At 25.6% G+C, this 19134-nt stretch overlaps 1 protein-coding gene across 5 annotated transcripts in view; it reads left to right on the forward strand.

Moving 5' to 3' along the window:
• LOC123305750 (TLD domain-containing protein 2) overlaps window positions 1-16231 on the forward strand; it is a 146013-nt gene extending 129782 nt beyond the window's left edge. For 2 of the 5 annotated variants that reach the window (XM_044887558.1, XM_044887557.1), the window contains exons 15-17: window positions 14584-14865; window positions 15320-15489; window positions 16080-16230. In XM_044887558.1, the coding sequence (XP_044743493.1) occupies window positions 14584-14865; window positions 15320-15489; window positions 16080-16215 (588 nt within the window). In that variant the 3' untranslated portion in view covers window positions 16216-16230. Of the gene's footprint in view, window positions 1-12214; window positions 12369-14583; window positions 14866-15319; window positions 15490-16079 lie in introns of those variants that run through there. The other 3 variants (XM_044887555.1, XM_044887556.1, XM_044887559.1) reach the window with 2 other exon arrangements.
• The last annotated feature ends 2903 nt before the right edge of the window (window positions 16232-19134 follow it).

Genomic DNA, 19134 nt, shown 5'->3' on the forward strand with positions numbered 1-19134 from the left:
AGTGACGATATGTAAAATATTTAGTAGTTAGTTACTTGTGATGCATATTGTTTATATTTTGTTTACCATTATAAAACTTTCGTCTGTCTGTTTGTTCGCACATCACATAAAAACTATTGGATCAATTTTGATGATATTGCATTTTTTTAATAGCTTATGATCAGACTTAACAAATGGTCTATTTCGCTGCAATAACGATGTCCGGAGATAAAGCGATAAAATCACATTTATTCACAATAAATAGTTATTATTCATAGTAAACAAAATCTGGAGCGAGATTCAACTTAATCATATAACATATACATAAGCCGCCAAGCCAGTAAATAGCCAGCTTTGAAGCTGTGATTGCAATGCAATATTTTTGTCACATTAATGTATAAGTATGGCATTGAGTTTGGTATTTGGAAGTTGAGACAAATCGAGATAAACAGGGGATGGGGATGCGCAAAGTTCAAAATTTTGAATTTTTTCAAAATAAAAAATATATTTGTATTTTTTGATCAATTTTAAGCAAAAAAATACTCTTGTAATTTTTTTTAGACGCTTAGTTTTCGAAATAAAAATTCTTGAAAAACTAAAAATGTAATATTTGATTTTAAGAAAATGTGTTATTTTTTCAATCTCTGAAGGGATTCTCTTAACTAACGCAGCTTCTACGCTACAAATTTTTCAATATATATGGCGCAGCCAACTAGCTTAATTAGCCAGACAGTTAATAATCTTTTTACTAAAAAGCTCTGTTAACTAGCAAAATTTCAAAACAAGAAAATATTTGCATCTGGAATTGTTATAATAAGTAAAATCGTTATTACAGTCGGAGGACCTCTTTTCAGTCCTGTGGAAAACTTTTTAATCTTAGAGGTGTCTCGACTGTACGATTGATGACGATTTTACTTATAAAAATTTCAGATGGAAATTTTTTCTTGTTTTCATAATTTTTAGATCGTGATTTTTTAATCGTCGGTGTTTTAGTTTTGAACCTTATTTTATAATATTTAGAATTATCTTTCGAAGTAAGCGAGGATCGGCTAGTAAGTTTATAAACTTGATTCTAAATAGGTATTTTATATTATAATCACATCACATGTAAACTAAAACTAAATTGTTATACGGCATGGCAGTAATAATACTGCGTTTTAGTAAGCTGTTAGTGTTGAACTATGTTAAATAATAAGAGTTCCAGCCAAGCCAGCAGCTTTTTAACAATTTAATTTCAATTAAATAACCTAAGCACACACATCTTAATACTGACTAATTAAATAAATATTAAATATTATTGAATATTTTTTAATTGTTAATTAAATTTTTTTATTTAAATTACTTTTACTTTCAAGTTCAAACAGTACTCAGTACAATACAGTACAGTACAGTACAGTACTAGTTAGTGCATTTTTTTGATTAAAAAAAAAAAAAAAAAAACATTAAAAATTAACTTAAATTAAAAAAATTTTTTTTATTGACCTTCATTATTTATTATTATTGGTACCGATATTCAAACAAAAATATTTATTATTTTATTTTGTAGTTTTCTTATTAGTCACAAAATTTTATTTATTTTTGAGTGAAGTTAAGATGAAGCAAAACCTGTTTACAAGAATGTAGATTACGACATTTATAACAAAAAAATATTTGATTGAATTTTTTGGTTTTGTTGTTTCTAATCAGTGTTTCAAGTGTTGGTTTGCTATGGAAAATTTTTAAAATAAAATTTAATGTAAAAACCGATCACATAGACTTTACAACAAATTCAAACATCATTTTATTAATGAATTTACAATGTAATCAAATAAATATAATACAATATTTAATATAAAGTGTTTATATTATATTATATATAAAAATTGATTTATACAAGATAAGCATCTGTCTTATATGTTTCTGTGGCATGTTTTTTTGAAAAAATGCCAAAAATCAAACAAAGCAAAACAAATTATTAAACGTCGTACATTGTGATGAAAAGTACAAGTAATCAGTACACAAGTAATATGTAATGTAGGTCCAACTTACAAATAGTTTTCTAAAAATAATATAATATTTTCTCGAAATAAATAGAATTTTTTTATACGTATGTTTTTGTGTGTTGACTAAAACTAACCTAAAGTGTTTTTATATTGGTACTGGTATCAAGTGTTTTTGTACGTGAAGTGAATTTTATATTTAAATAGTAATTTGAAAGTATTTAAAATGGATTTGAAGACAACAACAATTATTGATAATAAGTCAATATATTTAACAACAAAAGAAAATATTAATAATAATAATAATAATAATAATAATAATAACAGTATTAATAATGACAGTAATAATAATAAAATAATTAAAATTCCAACACCATTAATTAAAATCACGAAATATTTAAAAAATAAAACTAGGGTATGTTATTTTTTTTATTTAAATTATTAATATTAAGGGGATGGGGTGTAAAATAGGATAAGCAAATTGATAGATTAAATAAATAATGAAAATGAAAAAGATAGATTGACACATATCTGCCGATAAAAATAAACATTTTTGCTCATTTTACATAAAAAAAATTAATACTTTACTCCTTAAATTCAATATTTATTTGTTAAGATTTGTTGATATTATCTAAGAACGATAGATTATAAATATAAATCATTTTACCGATACATCTACCTAGTCTTAGTACAGGAGGGCATGCGACACAATATTTTGGGCACGCCACCGATCACAAGATTCACTACGAAGTATTACTACTATAACCCAGTAGTTATAGTTATTAAATTATTATAGTTATTATCAAAGGTAATTAATTAAAACTCTAATTATTTGTTTTAGAAGATTAAATGATTAAATTTATGTATAAAATTTACATTTTTCTTTTATTTGAAAGAAATTGATTAAAAAAATATCTAAAACTATCATTTAAGATACTATATTTTAATATTAAAATTAACAAATAATTTTATGTTGGTTTCCTTGTTTGCAGAAAACAAAATAAGAAAAACTAATAACACAACTTGAAATTATAAATAGAACCTCTGTAAATATGGTACTTGAATTATAGTAAAAATTATTTTATAAAATTTTGTAAAAAATGATTGAAATGTTTGATTGTAAAAAAATTATATTTTGCTAATATTTGCCGAGAATTTACACCACCTTATAATTCCCGATATACTATGTACGCCGTTTTTTCTAAAAATGAAGTGTGAAACTAGATGTTTCAGTTATCAGAATGGATTCAGAAAAGTTCCAAAAGGATATATCTGTTTAAATCGAAACATGTAAACAAGAGATTTCTTTTCGTGATTACCAGGCTAGAGAATATTTCGCTAAATAAACCAGGCTAGAGTAATAATATAATATCAATAGTAATTTTTTTTTAATTTATAGGCAATTTTATTACAGATATGATATACAGATTACATAATGAACAAAATTTAATCTTAATATTTCTTAATATATCTATTAGATTTTTTTAAATATATCTACTAGATTATTCAATTAGATTTTCTACAATCTAATATAAATATAAATAATCTTAATTATTTCTCTGATAAAAGAATAAGCAAGATATCGCGTGCTTAGAAAAAAAGGCTAAAGAAATAATATATAAAATATATATTTTTTAAACTTCGCAGGAAAGATAAAACTTGACATACTAAATAAAATTAAAATAAGTGATTTCAGCGTAATTAATTTAAATAATTCATTTTTAATAATTATACAGTGTGTCGTATATAAGATGAAATCACCCTCATATTTTCGTTATTTATAAGAATATCGATTTGAAATTTTGCACAGTCATACAGAGTGATGGGTAACATTTTTTAAGATACTTAAACGAAATATGAACTGAAACTCAGCTGAGGCTGATTCTTAATATTTTGTCGAGCATCAGAGGTGGTTAGAGATATCGAGAAAAAAAACTGTTAGAAAAAGTTGCTTAGAATAGTTTTTTTACCAATATATTTTTTCATGAAAAAAATTCGCTTTTTTAATTTTTTCACTATTTTTTTACTCAAAATTAGTACATCTATTCATCCATCACTCTATATGACTGTGGAAAACTTCAAATCGATATTTCTATATATAAGGCTCTAAATTAAGAGTATAACTTTTTTGTTGTTGTGAAAACGAGAAAATTTTTATTTCCAAATAAAATAACCATTACAACATAAATGAAAACCTCGAATGTATTAGCAACAATTGATTATTCGAATTTTCCACTATTCCACTCATTACGGTTATTCCAGTCATTTCGCGTTCAATTTCGATATATAAGCGGTGCGATCACGATATGCGCGAGCTAATTGACGAGGCTATTTGTGATGATAACACGTTTATCAAATATCATATATTTCAGTAAATTAATTGTCGGCATCCAAGAATACCTGCTATTAAAAATCAAAAAGTTGGAAAGCTTGATACATTAGTATAGATTTGAAGAGCCCACATAGCTACGATAATATATTCACTCGAACAACACCATTTTATTTTGATAAGGCAGATGTGTTTATTTACTTTACTTAATTGTTAGTGTAAACATTTATACAGATACAGTTGATTAAACAATTAAAATAATACATAAACATTTTTTTTATTAATTATTTGGATTATATGAAGTACACAATGAAAGTAAACATTATGTTATTGGATGCTATAAAATTCAGCGACCTCGAAAAACTTCATGAAATCAATAACCACAATTTTTTTGATGAAAATTTTTGTTTTCGTGTGCGCCTTTGACTTTACTTTTCAGGTAATTATTACGCAACATATGGCTGTAAAAACACACTATTCTTATACGAAGGGTAAAAATAAGAAAATAACAAGGGAAATCAAAATACAAAATGCAAAAAGCAATTTCGAATAAAAAATATAATTAAAATATTTAAGACGGTTCTATACACATCTTTCAATAGCGTGAAATCATTATTTGATTGGCGTAAACTTTGTTTAGGACTCTTCTTAAATATTTATAAAAAAATTTATAAAGAAAAGCGGTTTTCCAGATAAGAATGCTTACAGTTACAATTGAATTTCAAGCACTGCCATTATACCATTTACTTTATCGATTTGAAATTTGGATATGTGATAGGTACTATTATTTTATCGCCCTGGTTTTTATTGTTCAAACTTAGGTACTTTTTCGTATTCCACTATACCTGAATGTGAACAACGGAAATTGGGAAAATTAACAGGATTTTCGAAAAAAAAAAGTAACCAATACCTCATATTCTCATTTGTACTTATAACACATCAAAATTTCAGGTCGATAAAGTAAAGGGTATAATCGCAATGCTTGAAATTTAAATGCAACTTGAACCATTTTTATCTGGAAAACCGCTTTTCTTTATAAATATTTTTTTCCACCATTAAGAGGAGTCTCAAAAAATTAGAAAGTTTCACGCCAATCAAATAATGATTTCACACCATTGAAAAATATGTATAGAACCGTCTTAAATTTTTTTTTTTATTCCTTTTGGGGGAGGGGGTTGGTTGTTTAACTGGCTGCTAGTATTGTGTAACGTCTGTGTGATCGTTATGGAAGTTATTTGGCAAGTGACAAAAACTATTTTCAGTTTTTACTTCCTTTATACTGTTTTGCAGCAGTTTTCGGGAATTATCCCACGCTTGATTATAAATTACCACGCTTAAGTACAAATCATAATGTCAGTCTGCGATATTAGACGATGCAGAAGTAATATATATCTTTGGCAGATTCATCTGCTGTGAGCGTTCTCTTCGTATCTTCTTCATATTTTTTTATTATTTCGAGTTCCAAAGCTTGGTTTTCATTTTTATTAAAATTTTCCCTTTCTGCAGAAATTATATGAATTGATTCTGTACTGTCATAATTTCAGTTAGTTTACAATTATCAATATCAACAGACTATAATTTTTTGCATACTTACATACAGAATTAATTAATTAATTAATTAGACAACTTAGTATCTCCGACACCATACTATGGAAAAATATTAACATGAATCCTAAAGTTGTTCTTTCGATAGTAATACTTAAATAATAAGTCAATCTTTGATTTTTAATCCAAGAGCTATAAGAGTTATAATTTAATCAAATTGTAAGAGATATTGTCAAAATGAAAAAAAAAATTTTTAATCAAAGTGTTTTAAGAGATAAGCTATGAAGATTGAATTCGTCATCTATCTGTCTCCTTGAAAATATATTAAAAAATAATCACTATCTAGATAATTGATTATCTAGAATTCTAGATAGTGATGCAGGTATGACCTGCCACACAGTAGTCTTCTTTCTTTAGTAAGAAAGTTTATGATCTGGATCTGGGTGATGTACGGAAAAATCCCTAGTATATGGCTGCATCGAAATTTTAAAACCAGTTAAAGAAATTGTCCAATTTGCCGATTTGTCCTAGAATCGATCTTGTATCACAAATCAGGGTGAAAATATAAAGCTCCAAAATTGAAATAATTGCGAAGAGGTTTGTTTGGATCACTTTTTTACAAAACATATGGACAGAGAAATATGCATGGACTTAGCTGACACTTTGATGCAAAGTGATAGATAGATGTATTGCTATCTATCTGCCCATGTTTTTCGATGACATGCCGTGCCAAAAATGCTTCCTAGGAATCATTTCAATTTTGGGAGTTTATGTCACGTTCGTGTTTGGGCTTACGAGATCGAATCTTGGAGCTAAACTCTATAATATTAAAATTTCAACGTTGCTATCTTGCACGGATTTTTCCAGTAGGTACATCTCCGGATCATTCGAGTTTCAATTTTTATTTAAACAAATATTTTATCAAGTGTCCTATCACGTGAAGGAAAAATTTCAGCGAAGTAAATTATTTATAGTGAAAGGAAATGCACATGCACTTCAAATAAACAATGAACTTTTTGTTTATAATTACAACTACAAAGTGCATTTATAAAATCATTTCAATCATTTAATTCTTATTGATTGATTGATTGTTTAAATTATGATAGTGTAAGAGACGGAATAAGGTCGACCTTCACCCATATGATAACCAGATGAAACATATTTTTATGAACTTTTATTGATTGATAAGCACGCCTATGATAGCTTGTCTATTGAAAAGTGTTCATGGCTATTTTCGTGGTAAAATTGTCTTTCTTCTGATACAAATTTCAATTGGTTAACAGATGGGTGTAGTTACCTATATTTAATTATCTGTTCATACCGTAAGTTAATATAGGTAACTAGTGATCTGTTGACCAAATCGAATCGAAGAAAGATAATTTAATCACGAAAAGACTAACAAGGGTGAAATAAGCTTATCTATAAAAAAAACCATTAAACAAGCCATCATATGCGTGAGTGAAGGTCGACCTTATACCGTCTCCTGTACTATAAAAGATATTGATTAATGATCAATATTATTGATTATTAATATTTTTTATGTTTATAATTTTAGCGAACATTTAATATTTATTAGGTTTATTTATAGCGATTATTCAATAAAATAAATCAAATTTAAAAAATTGATATTTGGTAAAACACTATATAATAAAATAAATCATGATGCATAATTTTTATTTAAAAAATTACAAATTGTTATGAAATTGATTAAACAGAAGCAATGTTACTGTCATGATATTTTTAAAAAAATATTCGAATGAACTATAGATAAGAATATTATACAATTTTCACTCCTTTAACACGGCAAATTTGAGTTTGGTGTAAAATAAAAAGTTGCTTTTCGAAAAGAATATTAAACTTTATAAAAAAAACGAAAGCAAAAACATTAGAGATATATAGGATGTCCAGCAAATAAACAAACGGTCATTCTTCAAGGGTGTAATCTTTGAGTAATTTTTATCCAAAAGTGCCTCTTACACTTTTTCAATAGTTAAACAGTTAAGGAGCTACGTTCGATACCTATTAGCACAGTACGAATCGGCGCATCAGTAAAAAGAACTATTCTACTCACGCAGAGTATATATATGCAAACACTTAATTAGGATTAAAAGATTAAAATTTTTGGTTTTTTATATTATTTTTCAGGACTGAAAGTATCCATTTTTCGCATTTTTTCGAACTTTAAATAATTAATATCTCTGAAACTATTAGTTTTAGGAAACATTTGTAAGAGACCTTTTTTGGTCCAATTTTTCCAAATAACTTTAAAATCTTTTTCCCGAGGCACAGTAAATATTTTTCGCAATTTTATTAAGAAAATTGTTTAAAAATTTTCCGACCACTTTTCCGAACTGGCAACATGCATTTATATCATCGTAAGGACAATTTGAAGAGAATTGTATACAAAAATTTGGGCTGGAACAGTTGTTTGTGCCAATTACTTCTGTAATATATTAAATATCAAACTAAATATACCTAAAAAGGCTTGAGTGTTATACAAATACGCCTTAGATATTTAGAGACATTTAAAAATGTGACGTCTTAGATTGAGACATTTTAAAAATGTGACGTAAGGCAAAAGAAATGGATATTTTAAATTAATTTAATTTAGTCTAATAAAATAAGTGAAAAAAATTGTTAAAAAAAGAAATTCGTCTGGAAGCTTTTAAAAGGCGTTCATGCATCAGCCATATACATAGAGAAATTAAAAAAAATGATGATCATACAAAAGTTTAAATTGTTTAAGAAAGAAAAAATATGCTGATTATCGATTTAACTGCGTTGAATTTTAAGCTTAAAAAGTGACGAAAAGCAAGAACAATATAAATTGATATTTCTTAAAAATAATTATACTTGAAACTTTTACAAGTTAATAAATTATTGTATAATATTTCAAAATTTCTAAATTTTCAGAAAATAGAAACTGAAGTTTTTCCTTAACTTAAACTCTTACGGGAAACCTATAAATATTATGAATCAAATTTCGAACTAAAATTTTAGCTCTATACCTCTTTTCGTTTTAGAGTTATCGTCAATCTAATTAAGTGATTTTATGAACACCTATACCCAAATTTTGTTAGTAGTTTCAATATTCCAAAACGTTACGAACTGGGACTAAATTTAATATATCTTACTATTTTAATAAATCATTAATAATTTTTATTTTGTATACCATAACAAGTTACACATAAGTATTAGTCTACCATAATAAATTATAATATATTCGCGAATAAAGACGGTATATACTTTTGTCTGCGGTTAAACTTGAACTTCCTATAGGTATTACGTATTAAGTACATCCTTATTAAGATTCACACAAATAAGGAAAGTCACGTGATCTATCTTGTTGATCATTATATCATTGACTAAATTAGTATTAATATCGTATTGAATTTTAGCACAAAAAATTATTTTTTTTAATATGCTTTTGGAAAAATAAATTGCCAAAAATGTAAAAATTGATTAAATTCGAATATTAAAATAGCTGTTTAGTTCTTAGAATAGTTCCAATTAAGAATTTTTAAAATATACGCAATAAACAATGAAAAAACAGAAAATGAAAAATGAAAAAAAGTTTTATTCCCATTTTGTATGTTTGCTTCTTAGGAAAATATTTTTGGAGTATCCAAAAGTTTTGAAACCAAATGTTCGATTTTTGACAAAAAATTTTAGATGTCAAAATTCAAACAGTGTAGATTTTAAAAATTATATCCATAAATGAATTAAATAGGAAATTTTTTCCCGAAATTTGATTACTTTTATAGGTAAAACATTTCAGTTATTGAAAACTGTAACCTTTTACCGCAAGATTATTTTTTCACCTTTAGAATTGAAAACACTTGAAAAACTTCACGCAAAAATCGTAAAGTTCTATCAACAAAACAGATATTCTCATCGTAAGTGCCGTGGAAAAGTAAATGATGTTTTCCCGAATATCTAGTTTCGTAACGATAATATTATCATTAGACAATGATAGAAAAGTATGTAACTTTCTACTTACTGTCTAAAATAATTGCACATCAAAAGTAGTGAAATAACAAAACTCATGTTCCGAAGAATATCACTTTTCAAACTAGACTTTGGTGTCATGATCTCGCTCGCAATTTGGATAGAGGATTAGGATAAGTTGTGCTTCACTCCAAGCATCTAAAACATTTACAGTTTACATTCTTCAAAGTAATCAACTTTATCTTTCCTACCACTCTACAAAATCTCCGGACACTAAAATTGTAGGCACATTTTTTTAAATTATATATGCATTGAAATCAAAAGTCCAAATTTTAAGAGGAGAATGTTAAATTTTTTTCTCAATTGTAATAACTTCTGTTGGTTATCAAAATTTTCAAATTTGTATGTGGAGGCCATTTCTTTATACATATGCTTATCGTTCCTTGTTCTATATTTAGATCATTAAAACAAATTAGTGCAATGCTTTTGTAAATTGCGTAAGTACCTTTGAAATGATTCAATATAAGGTAATAATAAAAATATTGATTATTATCTAATTAAAAATATAAAACAACTTAAGTAAGTGCTCAGTAAAGTTCTAAGTATTAATATGACGAATGATTAATTAAAATTAGTTTTTATAATTAATAAAAATGTAATTAATAGTAGTGTTGATAGTGTAGATAGGCATATATTATATTATTTATATTCTACGAATGATTTATAAATAACAAATAACACTTTAAAATCAATCACTATCTACTTTATAATTCTATAAATAAAATTAATACTTATTTGTATTTTGATATGTAGATTACTTAAAATTAACCAAATACTTCAAATTGAATTGTTATTGATAATACATAAGCAAAGATATTTATGTTATTAAATGTATCAGGCTAGAAACTCGTGGATCGTCACACCAAATGTCTCTTATATATGAAATTATTGGCGATCGAGTTATAGTCGAATAGTTAATCAATGCATTTATACTGTGGAGGGTAGAGGTAAAGAGGCAAATCTTAAACATGGGTAGAAGCATAAAATTTTCCAAAATAAAAGTTATAAAATTGATCTGAATGGCGCTTGTGTAGCTAAAGGTGTTTGATATAAACTTCTCTATTCTGCTCTAACAACTTTTTTTTAGATCATTGTCTTATTCTTATTACTTTCGCTACAGCGGCGTCACCAATTTTCTGCTTTTCGTGGATACTTTTTATATACAGAGATGATTCTCCTTATCCCTACCCTCTATAATTAATACTAATAGTTTTGAACAGCGTCATGAAGGTATCGTCTATCGATACGTAGTTGTCCTATTTAACCTCAATATTCTTTGAGATTGCGTTAGAATGTTTTTATAAAAAAATATTTCTAAAGGGGAAAAGTTATTTTTTCAGAGATGGAACTTGGGTACATATACATATTACCATTGCAATATATATTTACATATACTAAATTCAAACATTATACTCCTATGAGAAATGTGGCTAAAATGCTAGATGCGAGATTGTCTTTTGCCCTATTTAATTTTTTTCAAGGATAGTAGAATCATACATAGGAAGAATTTTATGAATGTCTCAAATTTAATCAATATATCTTTAAGAGCGTGCGATTAAACACTTCAAAGAGGTCGGAATAGTTAGGCAATTTTAGTCTCAATTTTGGGGATAAAATATACATTTTTTATTAAAATTGAACTTTTAAAATCTAGTTCATCGATATCTCGAAATTTATACATTCGGTATTAGTTTTATTCCTCAGATTTTCGTTTAGAGTTCGATTAGCTGTCGTTAATGATTTTTATCACGATATACGGCAAATCTAGAATAATTATGAAGCTTCAAATAAGTCAAGAACTTTATGGAATCGTAGAATAGTCGGGAAAAGGTCGGAGAATTTTATGAAAACAATTCAACCTTCCTCTTTTTAACAAATCTACTATTTAACGTAGTTCATGAGAAGAACAATTTAATACTTCAAATTTTAACAAAAAAACCATTCTTCAAACTTTGAAAGAAATTATTTCCGATAAAAAAATCTAAATAAGGTTTCGTCAGAGATTGGATATCCTATAATATAGAATAAACCTTGAAAACAGTAGCCGTAAACATAAGAATTTGGTTTCTAATAATTGTAACGTAATGAATTTTACAAAAAAATAGGTTTTAATCTTAAGTAGCTATCTATTGTATACTTAAGTATATTATTTTGACATCAATACAATTAAATTGAATTGACTTACAATTTGATTCGGAAGATAAAGTGTTAAAAGATAACACAATAATAAAGTACCTTTATAAATACTAGAGTTAATTGAAACATGTTGATTACTTGATTTAATTAATCATCATACAAACATCACGTTGTGTTCAGTGTATTTCGATTTAATTCAAGATCAAAGAAATTTTTTATTTAATTAATTAAAAAAGTTTTGTGAAGCATTTTTAATAAATCAATCAAAAATGTTTATAAAATTATTTAAATTTAAATCTCAAAAGTCACGATTCCGTAAAAAGAGTCGAAAAGAAATTAAAAAAGAAGAAACAGAATTGCAAAGAGCTATACAAGCTCAACGTATATTAGAGGTATGATATAATAAAATAAAACTTGAATTATATTTTCATACATTCATCAAACTTTGTTTAAATCAAAAATAATAAATATTTTAAAATACTGATAACCATAACTAGTAATTTAAATAAAAATAAATGATGTTAGTTGGTTATTTTTGTACATAGTTACACTTGGTGCAACGATTTAATTAATACGACGAATTCAAGTTTGTACATGTGAATTGAAATCGTAAACCGCAACAATATGATACAAAATTTATGTTTTAATAAAAATCAGGTATTATAGATTGCTGATCTTTAAATATCAATCAAAATTAAAGTTTTTTGTTTTGTTTAAAAATACGTGTCCAAAATGTGCCAAATCTCAACTGAAAATCATCTGTATATACAAATAGTTATAAATTGAAAATAAGTGAAAATAAATACTAACAGAGTTAACTATTTAAATATCTTTCATTTACTTGGTTATGAATGTTTTAACTGTTAGTAATTATTAAAATTGTGAAATTAAACTTAATACGTTCATGTTTAGGGGGTTTGAAAAGTTAAGGCTGATACATAGACGGCAACTCGAATTGCTTTTCAATTTCAGCCATTAGTGTCCAATATATTGAAATATTTGTTACTTTACTTGCTTAAGTTCTGCTTCCTACCATTTTCTTCAAATTTAGACCCCGGTGGCATTACTAAATGTTTTTTAATCTGTATAATATGGTAAAAGCGGAATCAGTAACAAGTAAAGTTCAAATTTTTTATGTTTCGATAACTTCTAATGGTCGAGGTTATGAAAAAATGTTTTAAACAAGAGTTTACAGTACAGTTTAAAATATTAGAATTAAAATTTAACTCGTCATCTGTTTCTTTTTTTAAACTATCATAATGACGATCAGGCAGACGGAATTTAGAAATCGTCTATTTTGATGATAATAATTTCTTAGCGTTAAAACTTTAGACTAAATTTAATATATCCCTCGTTTTTAAAGTAGGCCGGTCTGTATTGGAATATTATGGCAGGCTTTTTTAATAATAATGACAGGCCACTTAAATCGAGAGTATTTTTTAACACTTCAGCGTTTCTTAATTACTTAATTTGATTATTTCAAAAAATATTCCATTGTTTATTATTATAACCCATTGTTTTAATTTATTTAAAAAAAAAAATTCAAGTGTTAATCACTTTAACTTCAAAAAGTAATCAGTAGGGCTATTAATCAAAACTTAATTGGTAATTGAGAAATTTGTCGAGGTCATGGTTTCGTTTGGTACCATAAAAAATAATTCAATTAATAATTAGAAAATCTGCCGAGGCTATGATATTGCATGGTAGCAAAAAAAGTTATGTTTTAAACTTAGATTTGATAATTCACTTTTTTAAAAGGATTAAGTCTAAAAACAATTTTATGTCTTTAGAATTAAAACCCGCAACATATGGTCAAAGTTTCGATCTTAGAATAGAATAATTAATATAGAATAATATTTAATCGAGTAGTAGACGATCCTAATGAGGTCGAAGTTTATTAAAACACCATTACTTTTAATTTTAGATGAAAATTTTGTAAAATGATTTTCTCTATTTACTTATTATCAAGAAACTAACCTACCACAAAATGAGTATCGCAATTATAATATGTTCCCTTCTTTTAATTGATAAATTAAAATGAGACAAATCAAACAATATCGTTTAGTAATTTTTTTAGTATATTTTATTTTTGTGTCAGGCGAAATCAGAACCCAGGACCCCATGATGTGACAGTTTTTTCTGAAGTTAATGAAAACAAATCAAAACTGAACAAAACAAATACAAAATACAAAAAACAATAATGTTTAAATGCTTTTAATATTTAATTATTAAATGTTTTGCCTAAATCGCACCAACTATTGTTTATAGTTATCAAGTAGTTTACACACACTTAACTATTAATACCGTATCATTCCATCATGAATGTAACTACTGTAAATAATTATAAAGTAGAATCTTTTTTAGACTTTTAGTACAACCGTACACTTATTTAGTCGGCCGATTATAAATGGTAGTGCATTCTGAAATAGCATAAGCTTATCCAATTATCGTGCAATTAATTATCGGCCAACTAAAAAGTCTGCAGTGAGTTAAATTAATCTTAAGCTCTGGTTACATATTCTGTAGTTACATTCATGTTAAGCATGTAAATAAAATATTAAATTAAAATTAATGAATTGAAATTAATAATACATTTAATTTTTATAGGCATTATCACGAAGTGAAGAAATCCGCCAGGCATTGTATGGCTTTAATACAGATTCATTGGAAATAGAAATAACACCACCAGATCTAGTTGGAACTACAGAAATCTTAACAGATGAACATCGCGAAAAATTATGTCGTCATCTGCCAGCTCGGGCTGAAGGTTATGTATGGACATTAGTATTTAGTACATCACAACATGGTTTCTCATTGAATTCAATGTATCGAAAGATGTCGAAGTTAGAATCCCCAATATTAATGGTTATAGAAGATACAGATAATAATGTAAGTATAAATATTTGCATGTTTAAAAAATTGTGGAATGCTTAAAACATTTTGTCAAAAATGAAGAATTTTCCACTAAAAATTCTCCGACAATTCATACTTGTAGATAAATATTTTAGAATTTGAGGGATAGGTAACAGTATAATAGTCCTTACAATCATCAGTTGTTGAACCTGAAAATCAGTTGATTTAGCAAGTTACTATTATAAATGACTTTAAAAGTTCTAACACATTCATTAGAAACTTTACGATCATCGGAATCGAGCAACCTATTCATCGATTTTGAAACAATTTTAAACTTTCGTTTTATGTGGAAATTGTCAAAATGTCTGAATAACTTATGCTTGTCACCTTTAGGCATTTTTTGGGACATAAAATATTCTGCCTTTTTAACAAATTTAGTTTTAATATTTAAGTGCCATTAATAAATTAATAATAAATTCATATTTTTCAGGTTTTTGGAGCATTAACATCGTGTGCATTAAAAGTGAGTGATCATTTTTATGGTACTGGGGAATCATTATTATTTAGATTCTCACCTAAATTTCAAGTATTTAATTGGACTGGAGAAAATTTATATTTTATTAAAGGAAATAATGAAAGTTTATCCATTGGTGCTGGAGAGTAAGTTTTAATTATTTACTAAATATTTAATTAATTATAGTAAAATTCGTTTATTGTATAATTCTAAAATATTAGCCTTAAAGTGAGGTTCCTTCTGTAATTTATTAAAACCTTGGAAAGAAAGGTTCCGAAATTTATCAAACATTCAAATTTCTAAAATAATTTTGTTTATTCTCCAATTTTAATATTTGAGAAGTTGAAAAATCAAAAAGTCAGATTATTTAATCGGTTTTAAAACTTAACCTGGTATTTGCAAAATTATTTTGCCTAAAATCCAAAAAATATATTTGAGACTTTTTGTGAGACACCAATCTTTATCAAATGCATAAAAAAGAATTCTTAATTAGTATGTTACTTAAATACTGATTTATCATCATTAAAAGTCTGTATTTATAATTTTTCTGCTTTTATTTCGATTCAATGAACTTGAGATGTATTGGCAGAAGTAACAATTTAAAATCGAAAGTGCACAGTTAGTCCATAAAAACGAATTTTAACTTTTCTTGAATATAAACTGTTTTTTACTATAATTATTGATTGACATAATTTTATAAATTAATTGATATTAATTGTTGTTATTTATTTTTCAGTGGTAAATTTGGTATATGGTTAGATGGTGACTTATATCAAGGTAGAACAGAACCATGTGGCACATATGGTAACGAACCATTAACACCAAATGTTGATTTTGTTGTTAAAACATTAGAATGTTGGGCATTTATTTAAATTTATTGAATTTATTTATTATTTATTCATGATTATTTATATTATTACAAACAAAACAAAATAAATAATAGAAAAACAAAAATAAATAAAATATAATGCATGCACATTACAAAATACATACAAAATAGTTAGAACAAAAAACAAGATGGTGGCTAATGGCTAATATGCTACGTTTATTGCTACAATTACATACACAACGTATTTTATTTGTTGTTCGTAGCTCTAGCAGCATTGGATATCGATCGATTGATTATAATACTAAATACTATATGTGATACTAAAAATTATTATTAAAATTTAAAAAAATTAGATTTACAAAACAATTTATTAGTTAGTTAGTGCCGTACTGTAAGTAATGTCTATTTAATTATCTTATTTAATATGCAAATGTAATTATAGTTATAGTTGAGGTGCAATTTAAATCAAAACATACAAACAGTACTAACTTTAGAATACAAATTACAAAACAATAAATATCATTGACATTATTATATTATTTATGACAAAACAAATCAGTATCAAATCATATTATATACAAAAAATCTCTTCGAGTTTATTTACATCATCCTTGTAATATAAAAATTATTTTTATTTTTTGAGTACAAAATCAAATATTTTAGGATGATGATGAACTTTTAAAGAATTTCAAAAGTATGGTTGGATACTTAATAACAATCTGCATATAGGGTGTTCAATATAAAATGTTTTTATTTGACAAATTATTGATCATATAAAAAACCGTTTCCATTTTAAAGCCGTATAATACTGGATTTTAAGTGATGTAGATTCAACCCATGGGCGTAAATTTTAATTTTTTTTAGATTTAAAATTACATGAATGATAAAAATCTTGCTTGTTCTAATAAAATAAATTATGACACCTTTTGCTGTGTTACTGTTACATGGTACTTCGAGATTTATGTTAAATTGAAGTTCAGGTTCTTTAATGCTAGATATTAAAAACGTTTTCAATATTTTAGATATTTAAATAGAAACAGTATGTTTGAATTTTAGTATGAGCTTTATTAAGAGCTACTTTTCACCTTTAATTGCTCTTTCGTTATAATACTGTCTCTTACATTCTCTATACTTTTTGTATAGAAAATACGTGTTAAAAGCCAACTACATTTGCAAGGGCCTCATGTATCTTAATTTAGATAAATTCATACAACTTTTAGATTAAACAAAATTTTGTATAATTAATTATTTGATAAAATACCATAACGTTTTGTATTGAACACCCAGTATATAATTATCTTTTTAATATAATACAAAATTATTTAAAGGCATAATTAAAAATATAATAAAATTTGTATGTATCCAAGAGCGCATTAATTGTTCTGTGCTGGTGTGCAATCCTAACCACCAAATTTTAGCAGTTTAATGTATCCAATAAGTTATATAACACAACTTTTAATAAATATCTAAGTAACTTTTTAATTATTGGATTTCATAAAATTTGTCATCAATTTGGTGTTGTTTTCGCTTTAAACTATGCATAGAACCAGAACGTTTAAAAAATGCTTGAAATATTTTTAGGAAAGCAAGTTTAGTAATTATAAAATGAATATGATAATAGTAATGAATGGTGCTCATGGTGATATAAATTAAAATTTCAACTTCTATATTATAATATAATGATGACAAATATTAAATAATTAATATAAATAATAATAAGTTCATTAATGTTATTATTATTTATATGAATGTTAAAAATAATAAAAAATGTAACACAAACAATACAATAATAAGTTATAGACTGCTATTTACTATTTACTATTGCTATTAATTAATTACTATATACTACTACTCTGTTGTTTAGTTTTAATTAGACATTTGATGAAACAAATTATATATATTGAAAATGAAAAATGCTTTAAACATTTATAAAAATTATATTAATTATTATAAATATTATTATTATTATTATTATAATTAATTATAACTTATAAAATATTTAATTAAATTTATTATAATTAATATTTTATAATTAATAATTAATTAATTGGCTAATCTCATGAAAAATAAATAAAATAAGAAGAGTAGATGAAGAAGTATATAAATAAAATAAAATAAAAATTTGATTTTAGATCTGAATGTGTATAATAATGTAAAAAAAATATAATAAATTATAATAATTATAAATATAAATAACAAATTATAATTATCGTGTACTATTATGTCTACTTTATTATTTTATGTGAACAATTACAATGTTTTTAACAACATATTATAAACATTATATTATATTATTATTGATTTATCACTTTTCAAATTTATAATAAACCAATCATGAGTGTTTATATGCTATCGAACACGATTTCCTATAAGTTTGCGTAAATTGTTTACGCTTTCAAAAGCAATCCTTCTATTACCAATATAAATGAAGGTGGTTTTCTCAAGTTCAATAAGAAATAAAAAATATTTATTTTTAAATATTGCAATATTTAAAATATATTTGTTTTTAAATATACAAAATAATTTAAATTGATGAAACTTATATGAATCACTGTGTACGGTGACGATACTTTTCGTGTAAGTGGTATCCATGTTTGATTTATGACATTCTAACAGATTCGCAAGACATCAGTTTTCATAAGGAAACTGAGCCATGATAAACGCAAGTTGCTTCCATTTAATGGGCGTCGTGTCAAGGAAATCTGTAGGTTATGTATGTTATATTAATGATTTAGAACAAATAAAGCGTTTTCGATAGCTGACAACTAACTCATGGTGTAGAGTATTGAATATGAACTATAATTATCTACTTATCAAACAAACAATTAATATATTATTATTTTGTTTACAAATTTTATTTTAAAAATGGCTACAAGTAAATAATTACATGAATGTTGGAGTAATGGGGTGATCTTTTTACATTTGTACGTACTATCAACTGCTCAATTTTGAATCAGTTGAA

This window comes from Chrysoperla carnea, chromosome 1 (genome assembly GCF_905475395.1).
Source record: "Chrysoperla carnea chromosome 1, inChrCarn1.1, whole genome shotgun sequence".
In the NCBI taxonomy this organism is placed as follows: domain Eukaryota; kingdom Metazoa; phylum Arthropoda; class Insecta; order Neuroptera; family Chrysopidae; genus Chrysoperla; species Chrysoperla carnea.